The sequence below is a fragment of the Larus michahellis genome, chromosome 14, assembly GCF_964199755.1.
Source record: "Larus michahellis chromosome 14, bLarMic1.1, whole genome shotgun sequence".
Lineage (NCBI taxonomy): Eukaryota > Metazoa > Chordata > Aves > Charadriiformes > Laridae > Larus > Larus michahellis.
The window spans coordinates 14110858-14134134 of record NC_133909.1 but is presented as its reverse complement, the minus strand read 5'-3'; the positions used below and the strand labels follow the sequence as shown (position 1 = coordinate 14134134).

At 38.7% G+C, this 23277-nt stretch overlaps 1 protein-coding gene across 4 annotated transcripts in view; it reads left to right on the top strand.

Moving 5' to 3' along the window:
• The window catches only part of HELZ (helicase with zinc finger), an 89810-nt gene that overhangs the window by 12575 nt on the left and 53958 nt on the right, over positions 1-23277 (top strand). For 2 of the 4 annotated variants that reach the window (XM_074608168.1, XM_074608167.1), the window contains exons 2-10: positions 4748-4975; positions 6904-6940; positions 10298-10422; positions 12934-12990; positions 13822-13870; positions 14287-14362; positions 17324-17522; positions 18619-18726; positions 19055-19352. In XM_074608168.1, the coding sequence (XP_074464269.1) occupies positions 4766-4975; positions 6904-6940; positions 10298-10422; positions 12934-12990; positions 13822-13870; positions 14287-14362; positions 17324-17522; positions 18619-18726; positions 19055-19352 (1159 nt within the window). In that variant the 5' untranslated portion in view covers positions 4748-4765. The remainder of the gene's footprint in view (positions 1-4747; positions 4976-6903; positions 6941-10297; positions 10423-12933; positions 12991-13821; positions 13871-14286; positions 14363-17323; positions 17523-18618; positions 18727-19054; positions 19353-23277) is intronic. The other 2 variants (XM_074608170.1, XM_074608169.1) reach the window with 1 other exon arrangement.

The window sequence follows — 23277 nt, the reverse complement described above, 5'->3', positions numbered from 1 at the left end:
CTGCTTATTTCTTTGGGTGCTTATTTCTCACAGCAGAACTGTTTGAAGGGTTATGGATTGTAATGGGAGGCAGCTGGAGAGGCTCTTCCCCCTGCATGTTCCCCATGGCAATGGGTCTCATTCATTTGCTTCAGTTTGTGAATCCCAGGATGTGGCTCTTGAAGTATATTCAATTGACGGTAAATCCCTACCAGTCTCGCTGTAGGACTGCAAGTTGAACATCATTGCTTTAGCATAAATCTTTACAAGAGATGTTAATGTCTGGTTAAAATATGCAAATATTTACTGACTTGTCTACTGTTTGTCAGTTTGGCATGTGAGACCTTGGATCTGATCCTTCTGTCTTGGCAGACATTGGGAATTTTGCCAGTAACATTAATAGGAACAGCATTGTGCCCTCTAATCTGTTTGTTTATGAAGTACAGCGAGAGTTATCTGGCTAGATGCTTTACAGTGGATTGAAAAAGCATCTGTTGGAAATTTTTTAGGAACTGTCACATGCTTTAACTTATCGTTATCTTAATGTATGGACCCTTTGATTCCACAAAATACATCAGTAAGCTGTGAAGCGTGAAAGTGCACAGTCATGAGTTAAACTGCTATGAAACACTAAAATTTTAGTTCACGGCGTTCTCTCCTCCTACATTGATTTTTAGTTTGAAGTTGGACTCATCAGACTGTGGAATAATTCTTCAAAAGCGTCCTGCGCACCAGGCAGGAGTAATGTTTACTTGGAAATAAATGACGGTGTAGATCACGTTGTTTATCACTCGTCTTCCTCAAACTGTCCCTTCTGCCCTTCCCAGCCCCCTCTGCGGTTCTGGAGGGGAAATGCGCGGTTTTATTTGGGGGTTAGATTTTAGTTACTCTTTTCATGTTTGTTTACAGAATCCGTTTGGAAAGAAGGAGACATACTCATTAGGATTAGTAAGCCTGAAAATCATTGCTTGTAGGGGGAAAAAAGAAAAAAAAAAAATCCCTCCCAGTTCATTGAAACAAACACCAAGGTTTAAGTCACACCAGTTGGAATTAGCCAGATCTTTTAAATGATACTTTGTGTAAGTTAAGCTGAGCACGACTTGGCCTTCAAAGAAATTAAGATCAGTAAGCTTTCTTCTACTGCAGTGTTTTTGAAGTGTAAAGCCAGGATTCAGACCTCTGGATTAGCCAGTGAGGAGGAGTTGTGTAGACTTCTGTATGTGCTCCCGTCAACGTGATGCTTATGGTCAGATCAGGTGGAATTCACGGGCACTGTGTTTAAATATTTTACTCAAGTACATAAATTGGGAGCCTTTCTGTGGGCAGTGATGCTGCTGTGAGGTGATTCAAAGCTAAGAAATGCTTTCAGTTGACCCCTGATGATAAAGGCTCTGTTGATAAGATATTGTGCCTGTATTTCTAAGGTAGGTTCGCCTGTTTTGGGTGTGTAATTTTAGATAGTGGGAATATGCCTGTTTGCTGTTTCTTCAAAATTCTGAAGATGCATTAAGCTTTGCCATTAGAATAAATTGTTTCCCAAATTTGAATTTAGAATTCTTCTGCCATGCAGTTCTCCAGGCGCTTTTGAGAAAATTAACAATCCTGACATTTGTTTTGTTACATGCTTAGTATTTTAGTCTCAATTTTACAGACAGAGAAAGTGAAGAGCATAAGCTATTTGCTCGGTTTTGCAAAGAGAGTTGGGAATACAGTGCAGACTTTGTGACGCTTTAGCTTTCAGTTCTAATCTGTAATAATTTCTACTCTTGGAGTTACTGTAGAAATTCCAGTTTGAAATTTTTGAAAATAAACATTTATGGAACTCAAAATAAATTTCCTTTGACAAGTGTTTCCATTCCTTGGCTGTTAAAATATTAACTGTTCTGAAGTAATTTTAAACATGGGTAGGTCAGGTACTACAATAGTCTAGGTTTTAAGAGAGCATGGTTGCAATTCACATTCACATCTCGATTGCTAATTTGGGTGCAGCTCAGAGCACCAAAACTAGGAGCATGGGTTTTTAAAGACCCAGCAGGAAGAGTTGAGTGACTCCAAGGAACAGTTCACAGCACATGGACTGGAGTCAGAAGTAGATGGTGCAAATACCCAATAAATGTGTGTGTTTGTGTCTGCAAATGGGATGGAAATGAAATCTGAGAGCCTCAGTGTATTGTTTTCCATATGTCGTCCACATACTGTTTTTCTTTGTTATGGTTAGATTTTTTTTTTAAAAAGCAAATTCCACTGCAGCGGCTCCTTATCTGTCACTGTGTCCTGTGCACTGTGACTTCAGTGGGTTTTTTAATTACACTCTGAAATACTGATAGTGTGACTCAGTTTAGCCCAGTTATCCAGACAGCCTGGTCCTGACTTCTCTTAACTCCACTTAACTTAATCCACGGGTTTTTGCTTAGAGTCCGTGATGTCCTCTGAAGTGCTCCCCTAAGCCTTCAGGTTGGCCAAAGAAATTGTGTGGCCTTTGCAGTATCGTAGGCCACTGCTGGTCTTGTAACATCCCTCTTCTCCTCAGACAGGCTAGTTCAATATTTATCAAAACAGCCGGCATAAGGCAACTGATAAATAAAAATGTTCTTTTGGATGGTGCCATGTTGGAGAGAAGGGCAGGGTAATGTGGCTTTGAAATGCCTGTCCGCTCTGCTGGCCGGGTCGGTTGGGATGGGGTCTGTGTATAAACAGTTCTTGGGGAATAAACACACAGAAGCTCTGCTGAGACTTTTGGTCAAAGGAATTTTGGTTGTATGTCAGCCAGGAAGTGAGGAAATCAAAAGTACAGCGGAGTTCATGAAATCCTCTCTTTTCAGTCCCTTAGGAGGAAAACAAAATGTACACGAGAAAAACATCAATTAACTATTGTACTACTATTAAGCAAATCCTAGACTTCTAAGATTAAGTGTGGCCTAAAATGTTAGTGAAATGGAAATCATTGTCATTTTTGATTGTATCTAGAAAGGATCCTTACATAAACACTTAAGAACACCTAACATTCATATCACTGAAATATGTGCTTAGGTGGTCCAGCTGAGTATCTTTAATGTCAGTAGAATTACTCTATGAATGAATTGACTCATATGTATGGAAATGCAAAACCTACTTGCCTGTTCATAGTCTCATTGAAAATGGGGACTTTTTTTTAGCAGAAAAAGAAATATCCGGATGAATGAGGTAATATTTTGAAAGGTCATTGTTAAGAAAGAGGCATATGTCACAGATGTGTGTCAGGATAACTGCAAAATATTCATGCTTGTGTTCCTTCGTTTTTGGGAAGATACATTGTTGTACATAAGAAATTTGTTTATAAATGTAAAAGGGAAGGTGGTTTAAGTCAAAATTGTCTTGAAAAATCAATGTTGCTTTATGTTTCTGTATTCATACTAAAAATAAAATTTTAAGAACGGAAGGGAACACATAGAACACTGTTGTATAATATGTGAAAAGTCTTGTTTACATTTCTACTGTATATTGGCTTAGGCTTGTGTTAATGAGGGAAGTGGAATAGTGAGTTATTTCTCATGTAAGGAAAATGCATTTATTTGACCTTCAGATTAACTTCTTGAAGTTACTTTACCTTAGTTTGGTTAAAAACCTAAAACTACAAAGTATAAAGGAAGTTTTTTAGCAGTGAATTTCTGAAGTTGGCTAAAGATAATTGTTCAAGGCAATCATAATAGTTGATATATAATCACAACTATTGATAGTATGCTGCTTGCTAAAAATGAAAATGGGAACTTACTTTTTTTCCTCTTTCAGTTATCAGAACACGTTTTTGTGAAGTCAGCTTTGAAGTATAATGTCTCTAGGGATATGTATCATATATTTAAATATTATGTCAATGAAGGGAGAATGTAGACAGGGATTATAGAAATACTTTGCTTTTTTTTTTTTCTGCCAGGTTGGACGGGGCTTTGAGCAACCTGGTCTAGCGGGAGGTGTCCGTGCCTGGGGCAGGGGGTGGGAATGAGATGGTCTTTAAGGTCTCTTCCAGCCTAAACCATTCCATGATTCTACTGGTGGTTTAGGTTGTGGATAACCATTTGTCTCAGTTTATTGGCAGACAATGTTGTCTGTCTTGTGTACAGGTTTTTATCAAAACTGTTTCAATTTTTTTTGCCCCTAAAAATATTGACTTTAAAATTATTTTAGAAGTTGTGCACAAAGGCGTTGGTGTGGCAGGGGTATCTAGGCTTTCGCAGACATACATGGAAATAAACCAAGAGAAGGAAGAGACAAGAGATTTCCTGTTGACCTCCAGTTCTTTCTCGTTCGTCCTTGCCCATCCCCGTTGGGCTTCACCCAGCCGGAGAGAGCGGCTCCTTCCCCTGAGAGTAGGTGAGAACGCTTGGAAGGGAAAGGTGTCATGGAGTAAGTGGCTGCAGGCTTGGAGAAAGAGCAGCTGGTGGATGAGTTGTATTACTTCTAAAGCAAAGGTTGTGTTGTCAGTGAAGACCCCGAAGCCTCTATGTAGGAAAGTGCTGACTTTAGAATTTGAAACCACTACTTATGTTCTTAAAATCAGTCACGGGCTTAAATACCTTCTTGAATTAGAATCAAAACTGAAAGCTGGGAGCGATGGAAGAAAGACTGGGAAGAAGTTAGTCAACAAGAAAGCTTGGGATAGGAAATGTGACTGGCATCAAATGAAAGGGATGTGACACAGCACCTTGAGATGGGAACGGAAGTTGGTTGGCAAGTTGTCACTGCCATTATACAGCTAACCAACATTTTGTCATCCCCTCTGCCCCCACTCTAGGATTTCTGTCCCTGAGTCATGGCAGACAGAAGACCAGAGAAGGCATGTGAACAAGCATGTGAATCTCTTAAGCAGCAGGATTATGAAGTGGCAGTGAAGCATTGCACAGAGGCTCTCCTTTCCCTCAGCCAGTACCCCCCAGCTCACCTCCCGGAGCCATGCCAGGCACAAATCGACCGCATCAAAATCGAGACTCTTCTGTATAGAATTGCTTCCTTTTTACAACTTGTGAGTGTGACTCTTTACAAGTATCTAGTGAACTGGAAAGAGCAATCAAATATCTCGTACTGTCAAGATTTAAATAAAATTCAGCGTTTTCCTGTGATTGGCATGGTGGTTTGCCACAGAATCCCACCTGCCGAAGCATATATGAGGCTTCTGTCTTGTAATTTTTGCTGATCTGTTTATTTTTCAGGATCGGGACCTCTAAGTAGTTTGAGTCTGAATCACAGTTCTGTAAAAGAATGAGGAAAAATACTTAAAAAAACCCCCAAAACCCAAAAACAACCAACCCTGTTTCCACCCCCCCCCCCCCCAAAAAAAAAACCCCAAAAAACCCCAAAAAACAACCCAAAAAACCAAACCACATTCACAAATATATTCCAGGAAGGCAAAATGTCTGGTTTTAGGGTATTATGTTTGTACAGTTTTGCTGAATTATGTACCAAGTTACCGTATCTTTAAAGAGCATGAAATTAAAGTTGTAAATCTGAACACTCAGATACCAAAGTTAAGAAATGCCAGAATTCAGGTAGCCAGTTCATACCTAACGTAGCTCCATTTGCACAGGCCTAACGTTAGTCTTTTTTAATACTTGATCATACACTAGTTTTCCACGGCTAGGCTAGAGCACATCTGGTGAAAGATGCAACTTTTAGACTCTGGCAGAGTTTCAGTGGAACTGTGAAAACGGCGGTCTTTGGAAAGGTTTGTAAATGCAAGAAGGCGAGTCACAACCCTGAGCGACAGGTGATGCCAGTGCCCAATCCGTGCCCTTCCTTTAAAGCATCAGAGACCTTCACTTCCTGAAAGGAAAGGACATTACAGGGCTTAAGAATAAACATACAACTTGTTCAATGCACCTACATTTTTCCTTACCTTTCTGTTTTGGAAATGTTATTACAGATTTACAGGGGCCTTGTCCACCCCAAATCTTCATGTATTGGGAATGAACAGTTTCATCCCTACTGGAAAAAGTTTGGCCAAGTTGTAAGACGTTGCTGGGCAGCTTTAAAACAAATCTTGCCCGTCTGATTAGGGAGCATTTTAAAGCATTCTTTAAATAGATAGCCGAATTGGACTATTCGGTGTGCAAAACAAGAATTGGGAAACTTCTTAAAATAAGATGTGACCTATCTTATGGCTCCTCAGGGGAAGAGGTTCAGAAATAACTAAGGTTATTATTGTTTTTTTCTTTAATGGAAGTTGTGTTGCTGCAGACTTGGCTTCTGAGAATTATTTACGTAGGCCGATGTGCAGGTAGGTGCTTAGCAGGATTTCACACGTTTCTGACCTGGATGTCTTGGGGAATCCTGTGAGGCAACTATCTGGGTGTTCATCGTGGTGAAATTATTGCAGTAAGTCTTCAGGGACTTTGAAAAAATACTTGTAATCAAAACCTTCCTATTGAAGACTTGAATTATATAGATATTTGAAGGCTTATAAGTAAAAAGAAAAGAAAAAAAAAAAGAAATAACCCTCCACATTTTCCTTCTTGTTTTACTAAATGAAATAATTTTTAAAATCACCGCTGACAAGACAGAGTAAAATAAAATACGTACCTTACAAATTTCAACAGCACCATGTTAGTGCAAGTTTTAAAAAAAATTACAGTAGCTAGAAAAGAAAGTTAAGTTTTTGTATTTTTTCCTAGGTGTTGTGACCACCTGCAAACACATGTAAAACATATACATTTGTCCATTCATATTTCTCTTTTACAATGTTCATTTGCTGAGAATTTGAAAAAAAGGTCAGCATTCTAAGAATTAATTAAATTATATTTGACATGTGCCTGAAGTTCTTTACATGTTCCATCCAGGAAAAGATGAAGTAATGGACTCTAAAAAAATTTAAGAAACTTGTAATTCAAACAATGTAGTTGTTTATGCTAACTGGAATAACTGCCATTTTTAAACTTTTCATGTTTTACCTTTCAGAAAAAGTATGGGCAAGCAGATGAAGACTGTAGGCATGGTATGCTTATTTCTTTTTTATTACATAGTGTTATAAATTGCAGTCAGTTGTCTGAATTTATGAAACTGATGCCCAGATTTGTTAGTTTGCTAATGATGTTTTTTTTTTCCCATGAGTTAAAATTATGTATCTGCTTTTTTTCTAGTTTTTTTTTCCCGGTTTTGTTTAGACCTCACTGTTTTGTAACTCGTTTTCAAGTACCAGAACTGAAATGCATGTCTTTGCCACAGGGGTGCTATTTGGCTAGTAGAAATTTTAGTATGCAAATGTAGGATGAATCGATGGTGGTAGGATTCTTGCGAGGATAAAGACAGCTGATTGTTCCGTCTCTTTTCCTAGGGGCATGGTGGATATTTTGGTTTACATTTTGAGACTTGATTCAGAGAAAATCAAGATGATGTACTTACATTTATTCCTATTTGTTAAAGCTTCCGAATGTGCATGTCACATGGAAGCTGAGCCTTTCACGTTTCACTGCCTTATTCAGTTGGGGTATTTTTAAAGGAATTAACCATCCTTCTAATGTTCTGTTATTCATATACAATGCAAGTGATTCAAAACTCTCTGAGAAGTCTTTGCTGAGTTTGGTAAGTGTTAGAACAGGATTTGTCAGTTAGATTTGGAAAGAAAAGGTGAGTAGATCCCACCTTTCAGTTTTTAGTTCCTTAACTACTCTTGAATGTTAAAGGAAGCTTCCTCAAACACAGTTTTGTAACAAAGACTGTGTGATACGCTGTTCTGACATTCCTCTACTAGCAATGACAACCTTTATGTCGTTCCTTTCTGGTTTAGTGGTGGTTTTCTTTGGCGGGTAGGGTTTTTTTATTTGTTGTTTTTTTTTTTTAATGCATTTGTCTTCACTGATACTCAAGTCGTAGTCTGGGGAATTTGTGGGGCTCTGCAGCCTGCTCGTGAAGGTCCATAAAACATAACTAAGAAAAGTAAACTTGCTTTCTGTAGGTGTAAAATTGAAGTTTAATAAATTTAAAAAGGCTGAACACTGCTTCGTCAGTACCATTCTTAAAATAGTTGGATTTTTTTTTAAAGCTGCTTCTTTTAACGGTTGATGTATGCCAAGGGTGTGATATTCTGACTAACCTCACAGTTGTCTTTCATGGTGGCAAGTAAAAGCAAGAGACACATGTGGAAAGATGAATGACGGTTAAAGGAGGTAGGAGGGAGAATGCTGTTTAACGAATAGTATTCTCATTGATGAGATCTGATGGGTTTGTCGTAGGGGTAGATGGGTGACGTTCATCTGTGAAACCTTTTCTTGGCATATGTGTCACTTATCAGTATCTCAAAGGAACTGTAATTTTAACTATTTTTCTTCTCTCAGTGGACGGGTATAGAAGTGGGTGGAATAGGAGCACTGATATCTGCTTTTTTTTTTTTCCCCTTCTTTAATTAAGTAGAGGAAACAGCTTTCAAATGTATATTAGTAACAAAGAAACAGCGTCCAGTTTAATGTTAATTTCCTTAATTCATGCCAACATGTTCTGCAAATATTTTTTCCAGAACTAAAACTGAGGACATTTTTCAACTTCTTAATGCCATATTTATGCATGTATATAAAAATGGTGTGTGTGTATTTGTATACACCCCCCCCATATTTTTATAAATATATGAGTGAACCATTTGGTTGTGGTTCCCTGTTGTGCTGTTGTCAGTTGTAGCCCAGCATCTGACAGTTCAGAGTATCTGTGTTTATGGTCCTGAAAGGTCTTGGTTTCAGTTTTATGTTTGAAATATCCTTGGGAAGAAACAACCTTAGTACGGCCTACCTTATACTCACGCTTCTTGATACTCACAATTTTTTTGGTAGACAAAGCTTTATTCAAGCTGCTGTTCTATCTTTTTACGAGACTTGACACGTTGCATACCTATGACAGTGTTTTATTTTAACCTGAATGATAAGTATGTTTTGGAATAGCTAGAGAAATGTATGTTTTTTACAGTATGCTGCTTGCACTGTTGCAAGGAATGATAATGACTTACAGTCTGTTAAATTATTACACAAATCTTTACCAAAAGATACTGCTTAATGTGTTGTAACTTTTTATGAGCAGCTGTATGTTTTAGCTTGGTCGATACTATGCAGTTAATGATATGGAATATCATAATTGGACATTTAATCTTTGAGGTTAAAATAGCAAACTGTCAGACATGTTAAAGCTATTTCTGGCACTGCTTCTTCTGATTTGGGAAGTAAGCGCTATTTTTGGAAATGTGGTCAGTTAACATCAGAGTGGTAAATTCAGCCTAATCTTTGGGGCACTTTAAACAGGATTTAGTTACCATTTCATTTTGAAGAGATGTCTAGTGGTTTTTATGTAAATGTTTTGTGGGACTGATTTTTCTTTAGTCTTTCATGCGATTTCTGTTAATGATGTCAACGTCTGTTGAGTGAGGAGTTTTGATTTATTATTCTAAAATGTAATCCTGAAATTGTGGTGAACGTAAAATTCCTGTTAGCACTAACAGGAGCTGTTTGCATCTGCATGGGGAGCAGTATAAACACAGATGTTGATGTTGCCTGCAATAATAGTAATATATATTACAATTCCGTAATTTTAAACAACTGTCCAGCCTTCTTTTCAACTCACATGCTTAGCTTACTAGCTTTTTAGTCGCTCTGGCATTTCGTTTTCTGGACAGGTAATATATATGGTTAAGTGTTACTCCTGCTTGTCTGAAGCATGTCTATATCGTGAAATAAATCCTTTCACTATTGGAAGCGTCAATGAAAGTGTCTGTCTGTCTGGCTATCCGATCCAGTGCTAGAAAGCATTAGGAAAGTTTTCTGTTACATGGAGCCTGTAAATTTCTGGACTCAAACAATCGTTCCTATATCCTGCACTTTACAGCGTAAGTGAATAAAAGCCCTTTTAAAGTAGCAGGAATTGACCACGAGGAGGTTAGCTATATTTGGAAACGACAGGGCATGCTTTTTGTGAGCATGAATGGATCTTCCTGAGCATGTTTGTGTTGCTGAGAGGTTGTTGGTTGCTATTTTTTTTTTCCCTCTTTCTGTGAAGAGGAGGTCCTTTGTGTCTGTGTCAGATATTTGAATTTACCCTTCCCACGTTCAATTTTTGCCTATTTTAGCCTGTAAACGTTACAACCTTTTGTGAGCTCATGTACAGCATTTCTTAGCTGGTGAGAGACAAGTTTCAATTTAATATTAGACAAGAGCAAGTAATACTTCCTTCACATCCAAGACTTGTCTTTCCAAGAAGCCATGGATTCAACCCAAGTTTCAGACATCGTTTTCATGTTAAAGGTGAAGGGAAACTGTGTATAGTTTATTTGAATGTATCCTGTGCTGAAGCTAATAGCTGCTGGTTTGTGTTGCAGTGCTGGGAGAGGGGCTGGCCAAGGGCGATGGATCTTTCCGTGCAGTGCTCTGCTGCATGCATCTTAAAGGGAAGCTGCAAATTGTGTCTAATGTTCTTTCCAAATCACTGATGGGTGAATCACTGGTAAGTGGGTTTGCCGCAATCTACATAATTTAAAAAGCAGTTTTGTATTTCCTTTTTTAAAAACGTGTTTAATAATGAACTTCAGAACATATGTTTGACTGGCAGGTTGCAAGAAAAATGATTTGTACGAAAAAGACAAAGTATATGGGTAGGCATATGTAATCGGGATATCTGGGTTGTTGCATTACCAGTGTTTCAGACTTGTTATGATTTTGAAAAGTTTTTTTGTTGTTGGCTCTGAATCCTCAGGGAATACAAAATAATTTGGACACTTGGTGCAATTTAATGGAATTATGCGAGTCTCAAACTTTTGTTTAGTTTTCTTAAATTACACCTGACACTGTTTTGTACGCACTGCAGGACGATTAGCCATCAAAGCAGGAAAATTATCGATACGACTTTTAAGTAACTGCCCCATGATAAGTTTTAAGACAGCATGAAAAGCTTTTCAGGAAATAAAAAAAGCCTTCCATTTCGAGACAAAGTTAAGGGTTTGACTTCAGAGCTTCCATGTTATCCTTGAACTGTCAAAACTCGTAAAGATGCTTTTAACCCCATCCATGTAAGTAACTGACTCTTATGTGACTACTCATATGGGGAAAATTACGGACATTTATATAAGTCTCCAAAGGATAGTGTTCTTTTTATTTCTGTAATCTAGATTAAATAGCGTGCAGTTCATCACCATGAACTGCTGGTGATGCTAAACCCAGAACCGTGGTCATAGCACAGACGAGAGCAGCTCTGGTCAGACCTCCAGGAACGTGTAAAGGACATCAGAAGGTGTTGTGGGAGAGCCTGTTACCTTGAAATTGGATCACGTCTCCCATATCTTAGTACTGAAGTTAACCAGTAGGTTGTTTTTAAGAGGGAGTTCTGTTTGTCTGTCTGGTATATATCCTGCCTTCCCCCTCCCCGCCTGGCTGTTGGCTATTGTTACATAAAGAACGGGGATATTTTCTTTGTTTAGCTGGTGTTTTCTAATGAAAAAATGTTTTGAGAAATTCCTGGTGAGGTCGAAGGAAACTTGCCTTCAGAAAAAAGTAGTCAAATAGCCAAAAGCTCTTTGTCACAGGAAATGTGCAGTGCCCTTGTTTTGAGCTATTGTACAAATAAAGGTGGCTTCATATATAATTCCAGAGTGTCGTCCCACAGCAGGATTTGAGAGGTTTTTACAAGCTTTCGGTTGTTAGACACAGTTGTTTTCAGTAGGAATATTAAAATCAACAGCTGATTTACTGACTTGTGCCATTGTCTGAGAGAAGAAAGGAAACAGAGTTTGGGAATGAATTTATTGAAGAGTTGGGATCCATCCAGTTTCCTCCCCAGTGACTTAAGAGAATGATTTTTAAAAAACTTGTTAATTTTTATGCTCTAATACGTTTAAGCTCAACAGGTTCAATTTGCAGCATTTCCGCTGAAGAAGTCAAAAATCATTTTGAAAAAAGCCGAAGTGTGAGAATTGTTGGGTGTGTAAGTTTTCAGCAGAGTAATTTCTGCTGCTCAGTAGCACAGTCAAAATGTGGAGAAGTCCAATAAATGTAGTAGCACTTAATTAAATTTCTGCAAGAGATTATTGAAATAAAACCCACAGGTCTGTGTTCCTTTAATCAAAGTTTTGACTTACATGAGTGTGAAATTGTTACACTTAGCTATGTATTTCAGATAAATTCAATTTTGAAAGATTTTTACTTCAGGTGTACTTGAGTATGCAGTTATTTTTAGTTACGTGGCTAATCTTTGCTCTTTAGTGAAAACTCCAAAAGTTACATAGTCTACATCAGAGCAGAGAGAGTTATGAAACTGTAGAAATTGGTAATCTGTAAAGTAGATCCTTAAGAAGAAATTAATCCATCACTACAGCAGCAGTGACAGTTTCTTATGTTGATTCCTTTGGAGCTGAAGTGTTTCAGTAGATACCGCGTGTGGCTCATGCGGAGTGCTTCTCACCAGCAGCCTACGAAGTGCTTGGTGAAGGCAGTCGGTATCACTGTCCCCGTTTTGCAGACAGGAGACTGAGGCATGGGGAGGTGAAGTGACTTGCCGAAGGTCACCCAGCCACCAAGCTACAGCAGCGCATAGATCTCCTGAGCCCTTGTCCATTGGGCTGTGCTGCCCCCAGGGCTGCTGTGCGCCTGGAGTTCTGCTCTGGAGGATAGCAATCAATAAGTATTGTAGCTATTAATATTTGTCTTGAGTGGCAGCTAAACTTCACAAGAAATAATTTTTCCCCAAGTTGTTCTACATATGCTGCTGTCCTGCATTGTCCTGGACTGATACTTGCTCAAAGTCTGGTGCAATTTTTGGCTAGTGCAAAATTCCGTTTTTTACTGCAGCGTTTGCTCAGTGTTATGTACTACATCATTTCAAATTGTGCATCGTAAGTCAAACTCATTTTTCCTTCTTGCCCTTCCTCTTGGAGGTGGTGCCGGAGGGATGCGCTTTGTTGCTGTGGTGTAATGGATGTGAAGGTTTATGTGTTTGAGGTATTAATATTCTTTCTTCCCCCAGAACGGGATGGTAACTAAAGATCTGACACGACTGAAAACACTTCTTGCTGAAACAGAGGTAATAATGAGCATATTATTGGGCAAACAATGAGCAGTACCTGAAGCAGCTGAAAGGCTTGTTTTCATGTATCCCAGGAGATCTGGGCCCACTATGAACGTACCAGTGGAAACGTTTTCGTTTCCCCTGGTCTGTTTCTTTACCACCTACCTATTCAGGAGCCTTTCATCACAATCTTGCATGACGTATGAGAAAGTAGAGAAAGATGCTAATAGATTGTTGATTGCCTTGAAGTAGCGAGTAGAAAGAGTTTATTTATTGTATTTTTCCCTGTTGGAAATGATTCTGAAGTAATAAACATGACTTAAGAAATTGGTTAACAAATACAAATGCCCTCTCAGTCACCTTCTTTTGTATTAGAGGTTAATCTGTCATGTCTATTGGTTGAATTGCCACTTCCCTCTTTTTTCTTTTTTTCTTTTTTTTTCCTATGCTTTGTTGTTGATTTGGGCTTTATTTTTAATGTAGATTCAAAGCTGAAATACATCTCAGTACAGTTCAGACTTTTGGCCTTTTAAAGACTTTACTGCAGTCCACATTAAAACAATCACAGGGTGGAATTTGGTCTTGTAAAAATCTCTAAAATTTTCTTCTAACAATGAGTGGACTCAGCGTTCATGTCAGATTTCCTTTTATCAATGACTTCAGTCCACTTGTTCGGTTAATATGAAATTCATGGTTGTGACTGGAAGTGATTTCAGACTTCTGATTAATATTCTTGTATTGGTTGTTCTAAAATATGTTTTGACAGCAAAGAAGCCACAGCAGTGCTTGCTAATGAAATTGTTTTGTGTTCCTTTATAACTGTGGGGTTTTTTTATATGATTGTAGGCAGCTGGTAAAGTACCATCAGGATATCTTGTAGAAGATTTAGAAGAAGGTAAGTAACTCAATTCTAAAGCTGCTTCATTTTGTAATGGGAAGACTTGGATTCTGTTGAGTGCTCAGCACTGCGTAGCAATCAAAAAGCAAAGAAGGGGGCTTGACCATTGTGATGAGCTCTGGGGACTGAGGTAGAATTATCTCATCATTGACTGAATTTGGAGGCAGAAGTTTCTATTTATTGGTCAAAGTGCTGTATCAGAACCTGCCCCGTTCTGCAAATTGTTTGAAACTTGCCTTCACAGCCTTTGTACCTCAATTTGTTAAGGATTGAAAATTCTTGGTGGATAATTCAGCTTGTGTACAAATAGACTTTGGGTTGCTGTTTAGAGATATGGCTCCCTGGACAGTTACTATCTGACTCAGAAATACTTGCCAATTAAAAAAGTGACTGAAGTTTTGCCTACTCTGCAGGGTCCCGGGATGGCTGGCAGTTCCGCCCTCCACCCCGGGGAGTCACAAGCAGTGAAGAATATACACTATGTAAAAGGTAACGTCGTAAGTCGTTGCTTTATACCAACATTTTCCAAGGGATCATAATACCTCTTTTATTTAGCTGCTGACAGAGTGGTTAAGAGGTCAGGAAAATGAAAGTACTTGTTAAAACAGGAGTTGATCCATTCACAGATTTTTGGAAGGGTCAGTTTACATGGAAGCACCTCAGTTTATACGTGGAATCACTAGCTCAATTTTTTTGGTTCGAGGACCATTTTTCTAGTGACAGGTCAGCACCTATCTTTTTCCTCCACCTTTTCTAATTTGTATCGTTTTCAGAGATGTGTAAAGTTCCCACAGCCAACGGTGTTAACAAACTGAAGCTCAGTGAAGTGTGCTTTGACAGCAGATAGGGCGCATGCCTTCAGATAAATGGGCTTTGTCTTTGGAGAAAAAAAAAGTTTGTAGAATTTCCCTCTGGATCTCATTATTCCCATTTTGCGTAAGCTGCAGTGCACAGAGGTGAACTGCCGTGCTGAAGACCCAATGGCTTGTATTGGAGTTTCTCCTCCTTGTCTTTTTCAGTTTACTAGTCAATATTGCCTGTAGTTTGTGTTGTTAATCTTCATTCCTTACCTAAAGCTGTGTTAATATATATGGGAAGGAACCATCATGATGCACTTGATTCTGCCATATATTTAACTGATGCAAATAAATTGTTTTACAAATGCGAGCAGGAATCTGACCTGCTTTTAAAATGACATGACGGAATTGCTGAATTTGGGTTACTTCTGGCGTGATTTTATAGAGATGCTAAATCTTAGCAACGCTTGTTGACTTTTATCGTATCTGGTGCCTATTCAGCAGTTTTTAAAAAGCAGATATTTACAGTTTTTAGCTTGTGATGATTTTCTGTTGAGTGGCATCTATACCATGTTTCCACCCATTGCTCTGAAACAGTTTTCCCACTGAAGCTGTAATGAGCTTTATGCACGCTGTTAACCCTTACAGTGAGAAGGATGTGCCTTACTCAGCAAATCCGTATGAGCAGTGTCGTTCTGACCACGGACTAAAGATTTTAGTTCCTTAGGACGAGGCAGTTGCAGGTACTGAATATGAATTTTTCAAGCTGTGGTTTATTTTTCCCGTGTGCCATAAAGCAGTAGGAGCACAGCATATTTATTCTAGATAATGAAGCTATGGAATTGCAGGAGGTATTAAATAAGAAACTAAAAATGAGAAAAAACAGTGTTAAAAATATGAACAATAAGAACTTGGAAAAATTGCATAATGATGACAAATTTTAAAGTAATATATTTTCCTGTTAAATAATGAAAAGGAAACCCACTTGATTTTAAATCTGCTGTGTAGCTAATAAGAACAGATCACCATATGCTTCCATTCCGTTTACTTTGGGCCATGAAAATCGTAATTGTACTTTAGCATTCTAATGCAATGATGAATTGGAAAATTTACAATAAAAACACTGAAATTGACTGCCAGGAAAAATATTTTAGTTCAAAATATATTAAGGAACATAGCTTGAGAATGCCTTTAGTAACATCGTGATATGTATCATGCTTATTTTATTTATATTCTGGGCACGCAAACCTTTAAATACTTACACTTTTCTTAAAGGAAAAAGTGTACGCTAAATCAAATTGTAACCACTGATAAAAGTGTGGCCTAGATATCCAGGTGCCTTTGGGTGTTGTTTGTTTTTGTCACATAGTTCAAAGTTGATATTCTGGTTCATCTTACGTTACATAGTACATGTGCTATGGGAAGGTTACTCAGCCACTGATCCCCTTCCGCTGTCTTCATCAGTGGTGTGGGGTCCTGACTCCCTGTATTAATTTAGTCTTGGTGCCTCCTTTCTTTTTTACAGTAGCTCATCGCTGCAGGAAGAGATTCTTTGTTTAAGTATATGCATAGATATCCACCTGAAATTCAAATACAGTTATGTTTACAGAGTTTCTATAAACTTAATATCGTGGCAGAGATCAGCCTGCTTGGCTTTATTTGTAGTAAATGTGATGCTTACATTAACTCTTTATAGTCTCCGTATGCAAAACAAACCAACCAACCGGCCTCCTGGCCTGGTGTGTGTTCTGGGTATCCAGTACTTTCTTAGTACCTTCAGAATATACATCCCCCCCCTCCATTTTATTCTTAATTTTGTCATACATTTTTTGAAGTGCTTCAGTTTGAAAAATAATGCTACTGTCTTGTGTTTTATAATTTTAATACAAGGTTTAATTATAAAAATAGTTCCCAAGTTATACAGGTGTTTGCCCACACTTGCAATGAATTCTGGGAACTCGAACGATTAAATTGCATACAGGCTTTGGAATATCATTAATTTTGATGCATCAGCACATGCCATTAAATGAAAAATGTACTTTAACAAATCCTTAACCTCTGCAAAAATAGATCCTTTTAGACTGATCCACGCTTTACAAAGAAGAGGATTAACCCTTTTCCTTGAGAGATGATTTCTGCGTAGGTGTATTTAGTAGAAAGGACCATGTGATGTCACTGTTGCTCCAGGAAAAGCTGCTGAATGAGTATTTATCAGCTAATAATGTAACTGTTGGAGGAAATTTGCTATATCTTCCCTTTGCCCCTGATTAACAGTGTTTTATTCGTATTAATACAGTGCCTAGTCATTTCAGGGATGGTCCGTGATCTCATTGTGTTAATTGCTGTACAAACACTTGATTCTTCCTTCTTTGAAGCTGGAAAATTCGTAAGAAGACTTGTGTCCCCCTGTGTTTCAAAGAAATTTGGTATACTTTTCTGGACTTTGCAGTAAGAGAGGCTGCTGTCTCTCTTACGAAACGCTGCATAGATGTATGTATTTCCAAATTAGGTCACATGGACCAAACTGCCTTTAGTTCTGTGAGAGACTTAAAAGAATGTCCTTCTGGCTTCAAAAGTAAAATTTTGATAAATTTCTTTTTTTAATTGGAGACCGAAAAGTTCAAGGCATAATCGTTTTTCCTATTTTATGTAGATTTTTAGAGCAAGGGATCTGCAGGTACGGTGCACAGTGTACTTCAGCACATTCCCAGGAAGAGCTAACAGAATGGCAAAAACGATATGCTTCCCGCTTGATCAGATTAAAACAGCAGAAGGAAAACAAACAATGTTCGGGCAGTTATATGGAAACCTTGATTGAGAAATGGATGAATTCGTTATCTCCTGAGAAAGTGGTAAGGAAAATATACTACTTCCCTATGTGCTCATATTTAAAACTAACAGATGAGCCTGTTTTTGGCCCTTACTATCAGAGCTGGTCGAATTACTCCTTACCAAGAAATTGTCCAACCGATTTGCTCCTCTTTCCATCCTGCCCTATGTCTTCTTGCAAAGATACCGGAGACTTAAGTTGATGTCTTCAAATGTACTCATTCTTTTCAGAAATTCAGTAGAGTTTGTGAATTACAGCTTATGGTTTAATTGCAGCTTGTTCATTTTGCATATTTACTATTCCCAGTGCAGGATGGGTCGGCCAAGTCTCGTGGTATTGTTCCTGTTCCTTGTCTAGATGGCAGAGAACTCTTTAAACTGGAGAAAAGTAAATGGCGAAGCTTTCATGACTTAGTGGAGAATACTCTTGTTTGTGCGTGGCTCCTCCTGCAGCTGCAGGCACTTGTATGAAGAACAGCCAATTCCCCAAATGTTCAAAAAAGTTAGAATACTGAAGAGTGCGGGGTATGGATATGATCAAACTTAGCAGCTGTTTGGAATTCCAAAGAATGTTTCTGTGGCATTCGACCAGCTCTACTTACCACTGACCCTAAGGAGTTTTCGGTCCATCTATTGTTGATTAAATCTGGGAAGAGTGGGCTTTATGCAAAATGCATTAATGAGCAGAAAGCCTCATTCTAGTTTCCTGGTGTCTCATTGATGTCAGTGAGATCTGGGGTCTTCTGGAAATGCAATCTTTGGGCCTCATTGTATCACGTCCTTCTTTCAAAATGGAATCCTGTTCGACTTCAAACATTTACGATTAAGTTGGCTTTTGAAAATCGAGTGCTGTGGTTAATTGCCCTTAAATGGGCAATTCTTTGCTTACATGGTATGATCTAGTAGCTTTGGCTTGCGTGTCTCTCTGAATTAGCACATATTTTCATTAATTCCTGTGCAGGCCTTGCATCAATCCTGCACAATCTAGGAAACCATTCTTTCTGCTTTCTGTTAAAAGATGCTACCTTTTCTATTAAAAAATACTACCTTTTCCTGAATGTTTTTATTTTGATTCTGTCTGTAGAAGTTTAATGTTATCTTCTTTTTCTTTTAATCTAGCTTAGTGAAAGTGTAGAAGGAGTGAGAGTAGAACATAATCCTGAGCTATCGGTAACTGTCACCACCAAAAAGTCTCATCAGACATGGACGTTTGCTCTCACTTGTAAGGTAGGACTACTTATCTTTTGAAAGTGAGTCAATAATAACTAGAATGCAGCCCATAGCCTGCCTTTTGCAATTAAGATTTCAGTTGCGTAATTCTTTTTAAAAAAGAGAAACTTCCTAGCACCGTCCCTTCTCTCTCTCCTTTCCCAGCAGCTCTGGTGATTATGTACCGACTGCCCAGCTTTCTGGAAAGCAGGCAGGACTTGAACCTGCTCTAAGAAGTTGAGAGTTCGTATAAGCTCTCATTATCTGATTGCAAATTAAGATATTCCTGAAATAATGTCAGTTTTCCAGTGTACTGTCATTTCAACCTTTGCATTTTTTTTTATAGCCTGCAAGAATGCTGTATCGAGTGGCATTGCTTTATGATGCCCATCGTCCACATTTTAGCATCGTTGCAATATCTGCTGGAGACAGCACTACCCAGGTATCACAAGAAGTTCCAGAAAACTGTCAGGAATGGATAGGAGGAAAGATGGTCCAGAATGGAATAGATCATTATATATACAAAGTCAGTATAGCCTTCAACACAGAAATCTTTGGAACTTTTCGCCAAACTGTTGTGTTTGATTTTGGATTAGAACCAGTCCTCATGCAACGAGTAATGATTGATGCTGCTTCAACTGAAGGTAATGTATTAATTTTTTTTCTTTTTAATAGTGGAAATCTTTCATGCCATCTCTTTTCTTTTTACGTTTCTGGGCAGAACAGCATCTGTATCAACAGCTAGTGAATGTCTTTTACTGTATGTTAGGTTCATCATATGTGTGAATATAAGTAGTGGACAAAAGCTTCAGAGGGTGTAAATAAGGCAGATAACTGGAGTATGACTATGACTGTGTTGGGATAAAGCTCCTAAGTCTTGCCAGAATGGTGGGAATTTCTAGCTTGGTATGTGTCTGAAGGAAGCACTGGAAGTTAAAGTATGTTTAAGTTTTTATAATCGTTCTTGTATCGATGGAAACGTTAAACACATAGAAGAAGGTCAGTAGAGAGAGGAAGTGTTTCTGTATAAGAATACACCTGGTAATTCATCCGGCAGACTATTTGAGAAGTGAGTTTTTTATTTTTTTTCCCCTTGCACTATCTAACTAGTGTTGTCAAAGGCAAGGGGCAAAGTATAGGCTTGTAATTCAATGAATTGCTGTTGACATGAATTTTGAAAATGTAAAGGAAGTGTAACTATATTTTTGTGTGTGTTCAAGTCAAAAGAAAAATTAACTACGTGTTACTGTAAGGGTTGTGTTCTGTTTATGAAATTGATCTGCGCCTCTCAGTTCAAACCTGAAGTAACTCCGTTATCAGAAAGACGTCAACAAATTGAAAGATGTTCGAAGAAGTGCAAGAAAGAAGGAAGCACTTTGATTTATGGTAAAAGATAAGAGAGCTAAATATAGGTCACTATGTCGCTTGGCAGCAAGCAAGGGGGTGGGATAGAGTGTGGTAATTTTTTATTAAAATTGGAGACATACAACCACCAAAGAAGCAGAATTGTAGCACTGGGATGTAAGCACGAAGAAGAAGAAGAAGAAGGAAAAAGAAAGAAAAAAGATTCAATTAAGAAAACAGCAGTTTTCTGTTCCTGGCCTTTGTTTTCATATTAACAGGTTAACATTTGCAACACTAACAAAAAGAAACTGTAAATAGCAAATACCAAAGATCATGAACTGATCTTTCCAGATGACCCAAGTAGCTGTAGCCAAGAGCAGAAAGACTGTACAAGTTGTAACGTCTCTGGAAGCAGAGAATATTGCATTGCGAATGAGAAACTATACTTAGAAGCAAGGCTGTGGTCTTTTCAGGAACTATTACATGGTCTCCATGTAACAGTATGGGTAATCACCGCTGACAGCCTTCCTGAGACATGGAGTTTGTGGAGAACAGGTGTCCTTTTATTGTAAACCTGCTTAAGATCAAGAAAACCAAACCATTACTTATTTGCAAAGTCGGAGTTACTGTCAAACCAGTCCATGGTCTTGGCCCTTGTTGGTGTGAGCTAACTCCTAACCAGAGCAATACAAGGAGCAGCCTGTTCCAAGTCCACGTGGAGGTGACGGATGAAGCTGAGATAGCACTTTCTAGCTTTAGTTACCGGTACTTCCTTTTCACATGTTGCTTGTCTGTGAGCAAATGGATACTGAAGTCTTCAAGCAGGTTGTTACTAATATTTAATTCAAATGAAAAGAGCGCTAGGCGCTTTTCGGGTAAACGTAAGTACAAAATCCTGGGCTTTTTCCTAAGGTAATCTAAGAAGTGTGTAAGCAGGCAAGTGAAAGGGACAACTATCACAGAGTCTGTTGAGCCAACACAGACAGGACGCAGGAACAACAGCAAAACCACGGATGAAAGGCAAAGAACAAATGTAATCTTGATACCTTGCGGATCAGGGAATCTCCAAAGCAACACCCGGGCAGAGGCACGCAAGCCGAGGACACAGGCACTGCAGAGCAAGAGAGTCCTTGTTAGCGAGAGAGCGAGAGTTCAGACTTGCTGTTCTCACCTGTATTTCGAGGCTTCAAGCAGGCGTGGTTTTCCACTGTGCTTTGATCTTCTTCAACAGCAGGGCAGGAATCTCAGGCGTGTTAGATAAGGTGTCCCTGAAGGTGTCCCTGAGTCCATTACAGACTTAGGTTATCTAAGTGCGGATGTTCTACTTGCGAGCACATACGACTGAACGATTAGTGGGATATATGTGTTGTCTGGCACTCCAGCAGCGAGTCACTTGAGCATGTTTATAGTCCTCCTCACCAGCCTTCCGTTACTTTCCCACAGAATCACAGGCTGGTTTGGGTTGGAAGGGACCTTAAAGGCCACCCAGTGCCACCCCCTGCCCTGGGCAGGGACACCTCCCACCAGCCCAGGTTGCTCCAAGCCCCGTCCAACCTGGCCTTGAACCCCTCCGGGGATGGGGCAGCCACAGCTTCTCTGGGCACCCTGGGCCAGGGGCTCACCGCCCTCACAGTGGAAAATTTCTTCCTGAGATCTAGTCTAAATCTGCCCTCTTTCAGTTTAAAACCTATGTTGGATGCGGGTCTTTTTCCATTGTTTCTTTTACTTTGGGTATATATGGATAGGGATCTCATGGAGACGCTTCTCAAACAGCAAGCTGCCTGAGGCCTCTACATTTGCGTGTAATTCAGGGCCCTGTGTAGGTACCTAGGCAGGAAAGAAAGGTCAACATTAAAATATTTTAGTGGTGTAGCCTCCGTTATGCATTTTGAAATCTTTATTTGCTATGGAAAAAGAGAACTAAGAGAAGTTTTCTGTGCACTATGAATGTACAAAATGCTCTTTACAAAAGGGTCACCGTATGCGCAGTCTGTGCCAGGAACTGTTTATGTCAGGCTTCCAGTGGAAGCCTCTCCAGTGCTGGGAATGAAACGGCTGTCTTTCTAGCAAACGAGAACTCAGCCCCAGCATAGTTACTAAGCTTTTTGTGATCTGAGGTATTGTTACTACCAGAGAGAGCCTCATTTATGGTGAGATGTTTCAAACACAGAAACCACACGAACATGGACTTTTTCTTGCCATGCAGTTGTAGCTACTAACATGGTTCAGGCTCGAGGTAGATATTTAAATGTGACTTAGTGAACACATACTTATGCAGTTAGCCAGTAAGATAAGCTACGTTCCTATAGTCATAGTCAAGCTGAACTGAGATTTCTTTTGCTAAAAAGCTGTTTTCCTTCCATTTAGAATGAAGACAGTCAAGATGATGTTCGGTATTTAATTTGAATTTGAAAATGTCTTTTTTTTTTCCACATTCTTTCAGCGTTGGTGTGATATCCTGGATACCTATCTTAAATCTTACTCGGAGATAATACATTACGATACCATAGCTTCACTATAAATGCCAGATATTTTCAGCTTTGCAATTTCACTCTCATTCTGTGAACTGATGCGCTGTTGTCATAATGGTTTTGTGGCGTTAATGGATATATTTTGGGTGGCTGTAGACAGTGCTTGGTCTTCTGTTTCTCATTTAAGCTATGTGCTCCTTGAAATTAGGGTATACTGAAAAATTAATTTCCTCTTAATTTTCGAAGTGTATATCATGTTAGGTGACATTTCCAAAGTTTTTCCTAGCAAACTTACTCTATCTATATACTGCAACTGTCTGCAGAATACACACATTATGGCACTGTAGAATTTTTTTAAAGGTTTTCACAATGTTGCAAATGTAATGATTTCTTACCAGGCAGTTTATCAACTTGTTTTTATTACTGTCTAAATTTTATAGTGCATATTGCAAGGTTCTTCACTACTTGATATCTTTGAAATGAGATGATGTTGCAGTTAGGCTTTGAAAGCATGTCGTGATGCCAAGTCCGTCAAAGTTGCTTGCAATTATTAAAATAAAAGTGCTTTCCTTGTTTGTCTGTATTTATTTTATTTTCTATCTGTAGAATATTTTATTTTCTGATACTGTTTGAGAGCCTGCTTGCTCTCTGTGTACACCTGAAAAATAGAGGTGGTAATTACTAGCAGTGAACTTACTAAAGCTGTTGTAGGCAGAGGAGATTCTTACCTACGTTTAGTTCGTTATCTCTAACG